The sequence below is a fragment of the Euphorbia lathyris genome, chromosome 2 (assembly GCF_963576675.1).
Source record: "Euphorbia lathyris chromosome 2, ddEupLath1.1, whole genome shotgun sequence".
NCBI lineage: Eukaryota > Viridiplantae > Streptophyta > Magnoliopsida > Malpighiales > Euphorbiaceae > Euphorbia > Euphorbia lathyris.
In genome coordinates this window covers 118,738,436-118,752,861 of record NC_088911.1, presented here as the reverse complement: position 1 = coordinate 118,752,861, position 14,426 = coordinate 118,738,436, and the positions used below count along the sequence as shown (strand labels likewise).

At 33.9% G+C, this 14,426-nt stretch overlaps 2 protein-coding genes across 2 annotated transcripts; one reads left to right on the top strand and one right to left on the bottom strand.

The window, feature by feature from the left end:
* Window positions 1–1,812: 1,812 nt before the first annotated feature.
* On the top strand, window positions 1,813–11,627 carry LOC136219676 (uncharacterized). Its single transcript, XM_066007165.1, has 18 exons — window positions 1,813–2,249; window positions 3,099–3,338; window positions 5,012–5,075; window positions 5,152–5,281; window positions 5,361–5,505; window positions 6,602–6,850; window positions 6,920–7,004; window positions 7,268–7,370; window positions 8,232–8,357; window positions 8,442–8,555; window positions 9,142–9,260; window positions 9,401–9,482; window positions 9,597–9,689; window positions 9,804–9,893; window positions 10,001–10,120; window positions 10,230–10,321; window positions 10,509–10,584; window positions 11,273–11,627. Exons 1-18 carry the CDS (start codon window positions 2,060–2,062, stop codon window positions 11,345–11,347), a joined length of 2,193 nt encoding a protein of 730 aa, XP_065863237.1. The 5' UTR covers window positions 1,813–2,059; the 3' UTR covers window positions 11,348–11,627.
* Window positions 11,628–12,869: 1,242 nt separating this feature from the next.
* On the bottom strand, window positions 12,870–13,876 carry LOC136216572 (early light-induced protein 2, chloroplastic-like). Its single transcript, XM_066003114.1, has 3 exons — window positions 13,646–13,876; window positions 13,449–13,556; window positions 12,870–13,350 (listed from the first exon to the last, which is right to left on the bottom strand). Exons 1-3 carry the CDS (start codon window positions 13,784–13,786, stop codon window positions 13,006–13,008), a joined length of 594 nt encoding a protein of 197 aa, XP_065859186.1. The 5' UTR covers window positions 13,787–13,876; the 3' UTR covers window positions 12,870–13,005.
* Between the last annotated feature and the right edge of the window lie 550 nt (window positions 13,877–14,426).

Sequence of the window (14,426 nt, the reverse complement as noted above, 5' to 3'; positions counted from 1 at the left end):
TTCTAATTATTATCTTTGTCACTATTCATAGACATTGATGAAATTACTCATTAATAATTAATAATTAACAGGGAAAAGTACGAAAAAAAACTCTGTGGTTTCATTGACTTGCTAACAGAGGATTGAGATGTTCATTTTCATAGAAGAGGGCATGTGTTTTACAAAATTATTAAAAAAATAAAATAATAATTTGACTAAAGGTGTTAGCAATTTATGACATGACAAGTTGATTTATTGAATTTGCTTACACGAACAAAATGAAGTATTGACTTTTGATGATTTAACATGTTAACTTGATGATGTAACAACTAATGTTGGTCACATTTTTTTTTGCCAACTTTAGAAATCACATGCCAATCATTAGTAAATAAAAAACACAATATTCTTCTACTTGTAAATCGATGAAACTATAAAACTTTTTTCTTAATTAATATTAATAGTAACTTTATAAGTTATATCCAATGTATATAAATGATGTGGCAAATGAGCCTAAACTCATTAGCCTTAATAAATAAATAGGAATGATGCGACCATTAGACCCATCTTGGGTCATCCTGTGGCCTATCTAAGATCCTACCCGACAAGTCACTATAAACACACCGGATCGAATCATAAGGGCATTGAGGAATTTTCTCCCCCACCATTAAATACAAAACCCAAAATGACCAGGTTAGGGATTCAAATTCTCTCTCTCTTCTCTCTCTCTATATATATATAATTTTTTTTTCTCTACACAAATTCTGTGATGGAGAAACTGATAATATCAGAACAAACTATGAAAAGAGAAGTAGATGACAAAAGATTAGAAGATGAAGGTCGAACAGAGAAGTAGTTCGAGGTTGAGAAAAGAACAAATAAGAATAGAATCAGTTTACACAAAATCAAATCGTGGAAACTGATGAGAAAGAATAGAACATTCATAGGAAGGAGATTGAGGGTGAAGTTAAAATCATTTAGGATGAGAAAAAGAAGGATGTAAACAAGTTAACTATATAAAATGAGGAAGAAGAAAGATAATGTAGAGAAACAAATTGAAAAAGCGGAAAAGTTTTAGAGAACGTGTAGAAAAGGGAAATTTTTTAAATAACTTTTCTGTAAAATTAAGAAAACAAAAAGTTAAATATTAAACTCAAATAAAAAATTTAAATAGTTGAATAAGAATTAAGATATTATTTTTATATAAATAAATTTAATCAACAAAATAGTTAATACCTCAACTTGTGATTGTTATATATATATATACGTATGTAGATTTTAAGATCTTCTAAAAAAAATTAAGATATAATTTTAAATAAAATCTAGAAAGTTTTGGGGTATTCTCTCTGATATCAAGCTTGCCAAGAGTCTGAGTTTAAAATTGTTATCTGTTGAGTCTGATAACATGGAGACCATTAAAATGATTTTTGATAATCATACTATTTGTCTTAATAGCCGAAACTTTATCAAAGCTATTAAAAGGTTCCGCTCTTCCTTTGAGTTCATAAAGTTCAGCCACATTTTCAGAGAGCAGAACCGGATTGCTGATCGCTTGGCGGCGGCTGGTCATGAGGGGATGTTGGACGTCACTATCCTTTCTTATCCTCCTATTTTTCTCTCTTCTTTTCTTTTAGAAGATAGGATTGAGCCCATGCTATGTTTTCTTTTGGTCGGTTGTTTTTTCCTTTCCTGTTTCAAAAAAAAAAGTTTTGTTAAGAAAAAACTAATTACTTACTACCTATATTCCAGTAAATTTGACGAAATGACAAGGATATTTTAGTCAAGCTCATAACATAATGACGCATAAGTAGCTATAAGGTCCTCTCTCTTATTTATCCTTTTCTCTCCTCATAAGCCTTCTTTCTGAAGCTCCTTGTGAACCATTTCTTCTCCAACTCTCTCCTTACTTAACGAACCGAAAAGATTTCTATTTCAATTTTCACTCTGTTGCCAAACGGATCCAAAACTGCAACTCGTTTTCTTTTTATCTTTCTTCGCAATGCCAATTGAGATCGCCTGATTCGTCCTCTGAACATAGTTGACAAGCCCACTGAATCACCGACACAAAGCGCTTCGGATTCCAATGGGAGCAGTGACTTCAACGCCGCGGAGGAGCAGCGCGCGTCCTCAGGATACGGCGGAGTACCTAATTGGCACATTTGTTGGTGAAAAGTCGTTCCCTATTGCCTCCGATTTCTGGCAGAAACTTCTAGAGCTTCCTCTCAATCTCCGCTGGCCCGACGAACGTGTTCAGGAAGCCTGCAAGCTCTTCGGTTAGTTTTCCTATCATTGACGAGCTATGAGGCTATTATTCTGCAACTATGCTTTGAGTTATTCGATATCAAAATCTTGCATGATTGGTGGTAATTGCATCTTTAGAAGGTTTTTGGATGTTCTGAATTTTTTGAAGGAATATTTTGTAGGTCAATTAATTAATTAGTTGTAGGTTGAAACTAAAACTCTCTAGCATGTTCCAATTTGAGCTGAATTTTAAGAATATTCTGTAACTTGTATCGAAAGCTACTTTGTTGTCTTCCAATTCCATAGTCCTGTCCCTGTTGTCTAGGACTTTTAAATCTCTCCTGCTTTTGCAGTGACACATTGGCCTTCCTTTGAACTCCAGATTTTCCCCCTCATGGTGATAATATTTCCTATGGTCTCCAGTCTTCAATAGTGGCTATGTCTTCCATTGGTGATTGATTTAGCTCTCCGACTCCGTCTTTATTATCTCTAGTGCAGTTGCTAAGCCATTGTATTTTAGCTTAACTGATTGGTTTAATTTCTCAATGACATCTTAAACTGTAAGCTCCGAGGATAGGCAATCATACTCTAGTGGAATTTTGTAGCGGTATTTGTCTACTCAATAGACTTTGCATCTCTAAAAGAAAATGCATTCTTGCTAGTTATCTTTTAATATATTATTAATAATGGTTCAGATGATGTTCTTTTGTCTCAGTCTATAGTCTATTGGATCTTCTATGCAATCACAATGTCAATTATGATGTGTTTTTTAGCTTAGTTTCTTATAACATAGTTGTTTGTTAATTGGCTTTTTTCAATTTGTATTAAATTTTTCTAAACTTCTAACAGTTCCTTTGTCACTTTAAATTATTCGCTTGCAGTAAAAAATAACTGTTACACTAGGCATCTTGCGAAGCTTTTGATTCACCTAGCTAAATGCTTGCAAGAGTCAACTTCAACTTCTGGTGCGCCATCCTTAGTTTATGCGAAGGCCGTTAATGCAGCATACATTTCATCTGTTTTCTTGAAGTACTTAATTGGGAATGCTGAAAGCAACAACATTGAAGACTTGTATTTGTCCTTGGATGAAAGTGAACCAGTACCAGAGGATTTCATAACAGGTATTTTTTTGTGAATTGTCTACCTTGTTTCAGATCATTAATGTGTAGTGTCTGCATCTCTATATCTTTAGTTACGAAATATAAGTTGTAATGTAGAGCCGTTCCTACCAAAATGGAGGATCTAGTGGTTAGTGATCTGCATAGTTGTTAAAGGCGCAAGGTGCACTAAGGCACCAAGAGGTTCTGGAGTCTAGGCGCAAGGTGCATGTGCCCGCTTGAGCGACACAAGGTGAACTGAAGAAAAATAATATTTAAAATAAAAAAAAATCATAAATAACAACCTTTATCATTTCCAAAATGCAACAAATAGTTAAATACTCAATCATATCCATTATCCATAACCTTAGTCATAAATTCTAGCATGCAATAAATTCCAAATTAACTATTAACTCTTCCATAATCATAATTTAGGCTTAATACATCATATCCCCCTGAACTTTCAAAGTGTCCTGATAGCCCCTCTCAACTTGCATAAAATGTTCAGTTAGCTTCCTGAACTTGCGCAAAATGTAATCAATTAATCACTCGGTTGCAAAAAAATAAGTTAAATGCGGAAGATATATTGCACGCGTCTTATAAAAAAGTAAAACGATCAAAATCGGGATATGCGGTTCTAATATTAGAGAAGACAATTTGTATAGTTGAGCAAGTAATAACTTCATTTTTAATCTATTTTTGAATTATGTAATAATATTCTAAGATGTGTAGAACACATCTTTCGCATTTGACTTACTTTTTTGCAACCGAGTGATCAATTGATTACATTTTACGCAAGTTCAGGTGGCTAACTGAACATTTTATGCAAGTTGAGGGGGTTATCGGAACACTTTGAAAGTTCAGAGGGCCAATCAAGCTTTTTGGACAAGTTCAGGGGGCAAATGATGTATTAAGCCCATAATTTATGATAATAGATTCTATATCTAAAGACTAAAGTTCAATCAAATCCTAAGTTAATTAACTAATAATCTAATAACTAGTTTTCATCAAGACTAAAGTCTCCATAGTCCATATTCATCACTAATTGGAGTTAGCAGCACCACTATCATCATCTCGAACGTCAAATTCACCTTCAAGTTTCTCAATCTCATCTTTTTCATCTTTAAAGTACTCATCTACAAATTATGATTCTTCTTCCTCCTTATTGCTAAGAACCTTAAGTGTTCTTTCTCAAAAACTAGGAGATGGAGCTTTAGCCTTCTCCTTTGACCTACGGCTAGCACTTGAAGTAGAGGTATTCATGATACTTTTCCTATTCTACTATGATAAGCACTTCCTTTAACAGTAGATAATATAGATAGAGAAGGGTTGAGATTGGAAAAAGCCACTTTTAACTTGGAACCATAAGTTGCGCTAGGCATGCCTCCATCAAGGCGCTAGGCTCACAATGCCATGCGTCTCTTGAACAAAGCCCACCTTTGGCTTCTCAGACGATATGCTTGGACTCTAGCGCCTTCTTCGCTTGAGGTTCTAGAGGTCGGATGATGGTTATCATAGTTTGTCTTATTTGTTGTAATATTGGTCACACTATTGCATAGGCAACAATTCTTCATTTGGTACATTTATCCAGCCAATATTTATTTATTTATCTATGTTTAGTTGTCATTTTCCTTGATGTACATGCGTTTCAACACATAAACATCATAGTCATAAAGTCTTGGGTTTTGTTTTTGCAGTTCAAAACATTGAGACTCTTGTTATGCATAGTGTGCTTAGCTTTATTGGCTCCGTAGACGTGAGGTACATCATGAACTTTTTCCACCTTCATCATGTTAAGATTAGTTATCATCCTAAATTGTATTGTTTTTGTCACAAGTTCGAAGACATACACGATACATCAGGAGTTGCTTAATTTCATGCTCGTAGCAATGTCAACGCAACTTCTTTATGGTCCATCTCCAGGACTGACGGACATGAATCCTTTTATTGATGCAGCAATGAATCAGGTGCGCAGATGAACTTTGGCATTGTCTAATTATTGTGAAGTCTTCTTACCTTGTTGCTAAGTTCCTTCATAATTTGCAGGATAATACTATGGTTTGCTTGGTTGTACGTAGACTTCTACTCAATTATATAGTGCGACCTCATTATTCAATAAATAGTGCACCTTATCCTTTATTTTCTGAAGAGAGCCAGCCTGGGGTCTTGCAAAGAGCTGGTTCTGCAGCTGGTATGCTGAATTTCATTGTTGAAATTTTAAGCACAGTTCATCAACTAGTCAGTTTATATATGGAAAAACTGGTGGTTGAGCTTGATAGTGCTTTATATGGAATTTTCAAATGTTTTTGAATTTTTCATAATATTTGCTGCTTGACTGAATTTAATTTGAATGCATGCAACTATAACTATTGGTCCTGAAAACATAGTTATTAAAGGCGCGCCTATGGCGCACCAGGCGCAGGCCTTGGTGCCATGGCAGCCCCATGGCGAGGCGCAATCGCCATGGCGCGCGCCTGGTGTGCCATTTTGCGCCAAATGCAGTTGCCAAAGGCGCACCAAGGCGCGCCTTGGCAGTTAGAGGCAGTTATGGGCAGTTTTTTGGTAGTTACTTTATATATCTGGAATGGAACACATGTTATATTAACAAAAAGTATTAAAAAGGAGAGAGATTATAGGTTTTAAACTAAGTAGAAGATGAAGAGACTCTTTGAAGAGGAAGAGACAGAGTCATTAAAAGAGGAAGAAGTTTACTAGAAAGAAAACACATTAAACGGATTCAAACAACAGAAACAAAGAAGCCAAAGGGAATTCAACTTTGATGATCAATAGTTTGATGATGCCTTAGATGAGGAGTGTGATAGTGATGATGAGGAGTGATGGATTTGTAGAGTTTTGATTAGGAGTAGAACTTAGAAATTAGTATTCAACTTTAAAGTTTTCTAATATGGGGTTTATTTTGCATTTTAAAATTTATTTATGCTTAAGATATTTTCATGATTTAGTTTTATGTTAGTTTTATATTTTTATAATTTTTATTTTTTTAAGTGCGCCTTGTCTCACTATGGCGCGCGCCATCGCCATGCGCCATGCGCCATGGCTCCAGGACCTCTTGCGCCTTAGTGCGCCATGCGCCTTTAATAACTATGCCTGAAAAATGTATTATCTTGCTTGATGTATCTATCTTCAATATGGTATATATCATTCCTTGGGATGAAAGTTGATCATGTAATTTTTCCATGACATCCCTATTCCATAGCTTGCACATTCTTTAGTCACAAGCTACTTCCATAAATAAGTTCGTTTGACAATGAATTTTTGACTTGCAGCTACTTTTGTCTTACTTCCGTTCAATTATTTGGTCAGTTCAAACGGTGAAAGCATAAGAAATTCATTGGCAGACTGCAGTCTTCATGTCTTGCTTATACTTAATTATTATCATAAATGTGTTGTGGTCGATGAGCAAGTAACAGAACGAAGCAACGACGGTGCCACTTCTAACTCGCTTACCAAAGCAGATATGTATTTCTCCGACAATCCTTATTGCAAAGCATTGGGAAATACAAGGGATATTGAACGTAAGATGTTTTCTTTATCTCTCTTTATTTAATGCCTTTCTGCATTTTGTTAAAATACTCTCTTTGCAGTTGATCGGGTAGATATTGAAGGGAATGCACACAGTGGGCCACATGTGAGATTACCCTTTGCATCTCTGTTTGATACTCTTGGCATGTAAGTTCTGCTTCTTATGTTTCCTCATCTCAGGCTGAGACTTGCAGCTAAGCCTGGTTGTTTTTATTTGTGTGGTTTTTTGTATAACCATTTTGAACTCTCCGTTGAACTAAAATTGTCACTATCTTGTGCTCAGTTAGCTCAAGAACTAATTTCAAGAAAAATATTTAACACTTCATACATCTTGACTGTTATCTACGCATTCAAATGAACAAAATAAATGTCTCTTTCTCTCAGTGTTGCTTAAAAGCTTTTCTTTGCAGGTGTTTGGGTGATGAAACTGCTGCCCTGTTGCTTTATACGTTGGTGCATGGAAACTCTGACTTTTTGGAGTATGTTTTAGTGCGAACTGATGTGGATACATTGGTAAAAGATCTTAAATAACCAACTGATATTTTCTCCTTCTTCACCAAAAATTCGAAATTTGATTACCATGGGAAATTACTTGAGAAGAATGCTGGTCTTTATTCTATGCCAGATGTCTACTTTGATCAGGGTTTTATATGATGTGGAGTTTGCTATCATAGTATGAAGCAGGCACATCTATTGTTCAGAAAAAGAAAAATGGATGTCTTGATTTTGGCATAGAGGGTAGGGTGGACTAATATAGAAGGGAAAAAATGAATGATTGTTTAGCATTTATGTACGAGGAGCATTTTTGCTAAACAGAGTCATGCTTCATTTTTGGTGAACCGTGAAGTGGATGAATACTGGTCTTTATCCTATGCCAGATGTCTACTGTGATTAGGGTTTACGTTATATGAAGCATGCACATCTGCTTTTCAGAAAAAGAAAAAGAGGTGTTTTCGTTTTCGTTTTGGAGTAGGGAGTGGTAATGTATAAAATAGAACGGTTATTTAGTATTTACATGCTATGTTGCACGGAAACTCTTTCATTAACCTTTCCGCGTTTCGTATCTGTTTCCGTTTCCGTTTCTTTTCCGTTTCAATTATGGTTTCCTAGCTAATTTTTCTTAGAAATAACGTTTACCCGTTTCCGTTTCCGTGCAACATAGTTTACATGTGAAGAGAATCTTATATAAAGAGAAACATGCTTCACCTTTTAGGGTTCTGCAGTCAAAAAGGATTTTATTTTATATGTTAATATGTTCTAAAGATGAATGAAATTCTTACCTTGTCAATTATGATTTGGTGTTTCCTATGTACTTTTGCAATGGGATTGGCAAGATGCAGCCTCATAATGATCTGTTGTTTGGAATAAAAACAGTTGATGCCCATTCTGGAGACATTATACAATACTTCGAAGAGGACATCAAATCACATTTACATTTTGTTGATTATTCTTCTTATCCTGAGTCAGGATTCTTCTTTCAATGCATGCATTCACAAGATGGTAAGAATCAAATACGCTGTGGAATTTGTACCTTAAATTAAGAATTTATATAATCTTGACCCCTTTGTTTGTCAATTTTTGCAGATATTGGCTAATGTCCCATGGTACCAGGAGCATCTTCTTCATCAGACATCTCTTGGATCCTTAATGGTCATAATTCTAATAAGGACTGTGAAATATAACCTGTCTAAGCTAAGGGTATGACTTGGATGAATCCTTAGTTTTCAAAGTTTGAGGATGATCTGTCTTGGTTCTTGAAGTTATCATATTCAAATGCAATGGCACGTATCACCTTAATGTCTTGAGTTAATGCATACGAATTTTTTAACAAGTTAAATGCTGTGCTGGAGATAACAGTGAGCAGGGTCAAAAATCAATTAGAGTAAATATGATTTATTGGCAGTGTATCTTCTATGTTGATGAATGGCGTGAAAGTTGTTAAGCACTATTCACATGTAATATCTTGTGAAATTGAAAGATATAACTAATACCCTATCACAAAATATATATCTCCAAAGTTAAATAAACTGTAATAACTTGTATTTTTGGTGATAATTTATCCAGTTCAATTATGATTTCTGAGTTGGCAAGTTTGACTTTTGGGGAGTCTATAGAACAGTCATTTTATAAATTGTGCTATGTGTTACTACTAACTTTTATTTATTGGTAGTTGTTAATCACATTCACCTAATGGAAGAAATTATATCATTAAGGTTGATTTCTTGATAGGTATGTGCTGAAGATATCCACTCAAAAGACCTTCAAAATTTTAATTTTCTTACAGGATCTCTATCTCCATACAACTTGTCTAGCAACTTTGGCAAACATGGCTCCTCATGTCCACCGATTGAGTGCATATGCTTCGCAAAGACTAGTTAGCCTCTTCTACATGCTTTCTCGCAAGTATGTAAACCTTCTGTTTGGTTCCTTTTATTTCTGAGATTTTGCTATAGCATCTTGATTTTATCTGAGTCTGATGCTTTTAATTTTAGTGCTCTTTGATCATCTTTCTGCTGGTCCTAAATGCGATATTACTTTTTTAGGTACAATAAGCTTGCAGAGCGGATAGATGATAAGATAGGCAAGAGTGGCTTAATTGAACAAGGCAGCCTTGCTGAAGATCTGGTAACCATTTTGGTCTTTCTGTATGATATTGTTTTTTCAAAGTAGATGTATTGTAGTACCTGGATATGTGCACATGTTTATCCTTGGCATAATTAAGTTATTTTCTTATTGCAGTCGGCTGAGTTGCATATTTACACTGACTTCCTGAGAATTGTCCTTGAAATCTTGAATGCAATTTTGACTTATGCCTTACCACGCAATCCTGAGGTATTGTTTCATTCGTTGTTTTGGTGTAATCATGTTTGTTATCTGCACAATTCCAAAACATGCTGTGTTATTCCTCATTTCTTGTTGTGTTTTTTTTATTTTTTTTTATGGTAGGTTGTTTATGCTATAATGCACAGGCAGGAAGTTTTTCAACCATTTAAGAACCACCCACGCTTCAATGAGCTGATTGAAAATATTTACATGGTTTGTCTATGTTTTTCTTTGTTGAGAAAAAAATAAGAAAATAAAATCGCATCTCGTTTTAGTATATATATTTATATTGAGTTGCATATCACTTGTGGCATTTACAGGTTTTGGATTTTTTCAATAGTCGCATGGATGCCCAAACACAAGATGGAGAATGGTCAGTGGAGAAAGTCCTTCAACTCATAATTCTTAATTGTAGAACATGGCGAGGTGAAGGGTTGAAGGTAAACAATAATAAATTTTTTAAATCATCAGCCTTAATGACTTCGGAGTTTGGATTTCGTAGTGTTGCAAATTATTATTTTGAAATTCATGTCATTTTTATTTTAACAGATGTTCACTCAGTTACACTTCTCATATGAACAAGAGAGTCATCCAGAGGAGTTCTTCACTCCATACATTTGGAGATTGGCTTTGACCAACTGGTAATTTTTCCTGTATTTTCCTTGTCTTTGATCTCTCTTTCAATCCTTTATCTTTCCGAATGCTAAAGAAATTAAATATGTTGACTGTGCTCTGCCAGTTCCTTATTTTATAGTTCGCTGTAATGGTTGTCATATGTAATTTTTCTTATACATCACTAATGGACGATAATGTCACATACTCAAACAGTGGATTCAGCTTTAACCCTGGTGCCATAAATTTGTTTCCTCTTGATCTGCCGGTTCCTGTTGATCAGTTAGCAGAAGTAAGTCTCTAGATCTGCTTTAGAGTTTGGTACAAGTTACTCAGTTTTGTAATTTATGACTTTTTAGGTTTACAATTTGTTTATTTTTATATGATGTTTTGATAACTTTTTCTTAAATTTGCCTTTATATACACTACTCCGCTTGATTGAAATAATAACATAGTTAAGAAGAACGAAAACTTTTGCATGGAAAGTAGAGTTTTAGAAGAGAAATACTCCATCCATTTCTTAAAGGATGTGGTGTAAGAATTAGGCAGACCCATTAACAAGGTCATTAAGTTGTCTTATTTATGGTGTTATTGTACTAATATATCCATACAATACACAATAATGTGATGTTTTAGGATTTTTATATCACGAAATAAAGTTTAAAGGCAATAATGTTAGTAACGTTATAATTTTAGGGGCTATGAATGTAATTCACCCCTAGAAAGAACTGAGCGCGATCTTGTTTGTTAATTGCTAAGACATCTGTTTTGATTATTTAGCCGATTTTCATCGTGTAATCCATTTGTTTCTCTCTTTTGGGGCTTCGTGAGATTGGTCCATTTAACCTTATGGCTCATACTTGAATTACTTCTTGGATTACCAAGAAAGCTAAACTTCATCAACTGCGATCTCAATTATTTGAATCAGTCGTCACATGTCTGGCATGTTAATTCTGAACAGTAACTGTGATTTGCTGCAGAAACTAAATGATCATGGAGGTGTGGAAAAGCATGAAGTTGCGGAGTTGAATAAGCATGTGCAGCTTGATGTGTAGTGAGTTCAGCATAATGGATTTCTGTGTAGATGTTTATAATTAACCATTTTGTAAATATATGTGGTAGAAAAGGGTGTATTTGTTTCATTCTTTCATGTTCATATGCTCGGAGAAACGGTGAAGGATTGCTGCCCATACAATTGAGTGTAACACAATGTAATAATGAATAAGAGAGGACGGCAATGCCAGTTTTCGTTGTATAGTTGTGAGGGTAATAAACACTTTTACAATTATTTTGTGTGGGCAAAAGCTGTTTATACTAACTGTTCTATTGTTTCGTTGAGTACTTGCAGATGAGCATATTGTGTATACGTCCTAGATAATTAGGTTATTAGTGTAAATGAAAGCACAACTCGCTCCAAAGAGTAACTTTAAAGAGTATGCTCTTTATATACAGAGTCAAATAGCTTCTCAATTAAAACTGTGGAATATTTAACACATTTTTTTTTCACCCATATAACTTCTTAATTAGATGTGGGATAATTTACATATTTTTAATTAGATAGGTAGGCTATTTAGCACATTTTTTTTAATGCTCAAACCATGCGGGTTCCTGCATTGGGAAAAAAACTAATTTTCATATATAATAGGCAAGCAATTCTCTAATCAAACTTTTATTCTTTTAATATGAAAAACTAAATAGGAGGAGAAAAGGAAGTAGAGAAACCTCCGAAAAGACATTTTAAATTGTTTTAAATATATCAAGTGAGTTTTATAATTAAAATGTTTACTTTATCCTGAAGAAGACTTCAAATTGTTTGTTCCACCTGCACTTTAAATTGTCTTAAATATATAAAGTGAGTTTTATAATTACATAATGGATATGGGATGTTTAACAACTGGTATATTTATATATTTTTAACTAGTAAATTTATTTATCCAATTCTGACTGAGTTAGAACTTTTCTAATGGGATATAATGAATATTATATCTCTTTATTAAACTCTATCATTGGAGTGAGTTTAATATATTAAACATTTATCGACCATTCAATAAATATTAGGTAGTTGATTGAGCTCTTTAACTATTTTTATGTATATATTTTTAATTTTTAAATTAAAAAAAATAATACAATAGAATTTAATTAATTGGTGGAATTTTTATGATTGGTAAATCCCTTATGATTGAATGGTTGTAGAATTTAACTATTATAGTTAAAATAAAATAAACTTAAATTTATTAAATGGATTTTAAAAATGATGAAGTGATATTTAATACATTAAGACTTGATGTATTGTTTTTTTAGTAATTGTCTTACCAACTAATGTTGGGTTGCCCCAGTCAGTAAGCAATTGGTCTCTGTAAGTAACATGTTTCAAAAAATTTAGATTTAATTCCGTTCAAAATTTTCAAAAGAAAAAATGAAAGCTGTTTGTTAGGTTGAAGGATAAGAATAGAAAATACCAATTTCTTTCCAACCCTACAAAATACTATTTTAGCTTCTTGACAATAGTTCTGGTGAGTAGATGTTAATACTTGATTGGGTACATATTTTCCTTATCAACCTGGCACTTATTAGACATGCAAAATTTGGTCATTTCCCATAAATTTAACAACAGTGTTTACATCTGTATCAACTATTACATTGTGATTTTATGTAAATTGGAGAAATCATTAACAAAAATACTTGCTATAGTCTTCTATATACAAAACTGAAATCAGATAAAAGCACCACCCTTGACATACTCTGTAAACGCAAGAGCAACCAGTCCCAACATGGCTAGTCTTCCATTCCAAAGCTCAGCATCAGAAGTCATGAAGCCATCTGATTTAGATTCAACACTCACTCCTTTCAACAATGGTATCAAAGATGCAAGTGAGAGCAATACACTTGATCCTATGAACCATGTGACTCCACCATCTGATACCTGACTGAATAAATCGTGGCCGCTGGATAATTCAACTGCAACAGCAGCTACAAAACCTATCATAGCTAATCTGCCATTGATCCTCTCAGGAGCTGGTCCACTAAATGCCAATATGTCTGAGAACTTTGTGCTCATCTGCACAACATTAAAATAATTAGAGATTTTAGAATGCTCTTTGCCTAGTGAAGTATATGAATAACAAAACTGTACTCAAAAGAGTTTTGATGAATTACCTTAGCCTTGGGCTTGGGTGTAGGAGTAGGAGTAGGAGTAGGAGTAGATTTCAAATTGGGAGGTGTGGAAACAGATTCTAATGGCTTCTGCTTCTCTACTTGGTCGCCCTGCACATTAAAATAGCAAATTTAATTAAAATCTTAAATAAGTAATAATTAGATTATGAAATAGAAGTTTGAGAAAGCTCAAATGTTACCTCAGCCATGCATCTAACAGAACTGGAAAATCTAACAATTCTGGGTCTGCAAGGGGCTGCAAGGAATTGACTAACACTGCCTCTGTTAGATACTGTACGCATGACTGGGCTGCTGAGAATAGCTGAAGTAGCTCCGGCCATTGTGAATTTAATGAAATTGAAGTTGTACAAGATAGTGGTGTAAAGTAAACTTAAAAGCTTAGCAAATACTAATTGGAGATACTGATTAAGAATAGGTGAGGGAGAATATATAGTGTGATGAGCAGAGGATATTTAATGGTCCACGTCGATGATAAGTTTATGAAAAAGTTTTGAAAGGAAGACGTGGGCCTAATTGTCCACACATATGGGAAAGTTGTTGACGTGGATACTTTACTTGCCGTGGGTGGATACGTAGCCCACTTGTCAAATTAAGGAAGTGAAGTATTAGCATGCCAAATTACTTATACAGAAATTCATATTTTAAAAACTATTTACGACTATATCAAATCATAAGTTTGTATTATATTAAACTAGTAAAATCAATACTTTTAATATATTTTAAGGATTATAAATTATAAATTAGAAGTCTAAAATATATTTTCTAGGGTTTATGATTTATGAATTGGAGTCTAGAATTTTTAAATTATAGTGTAAAATCATAATATATAGAAAATAATGATGTATTAAGAATTAAGTTTGTTGATATGACTTAGTTGTAATTTTTTATTTAATTATGATATTCATGTATTTTATCTATTACTTTATTTAGAAGAAGGGCTTGTCTTTATTCTATTCCACA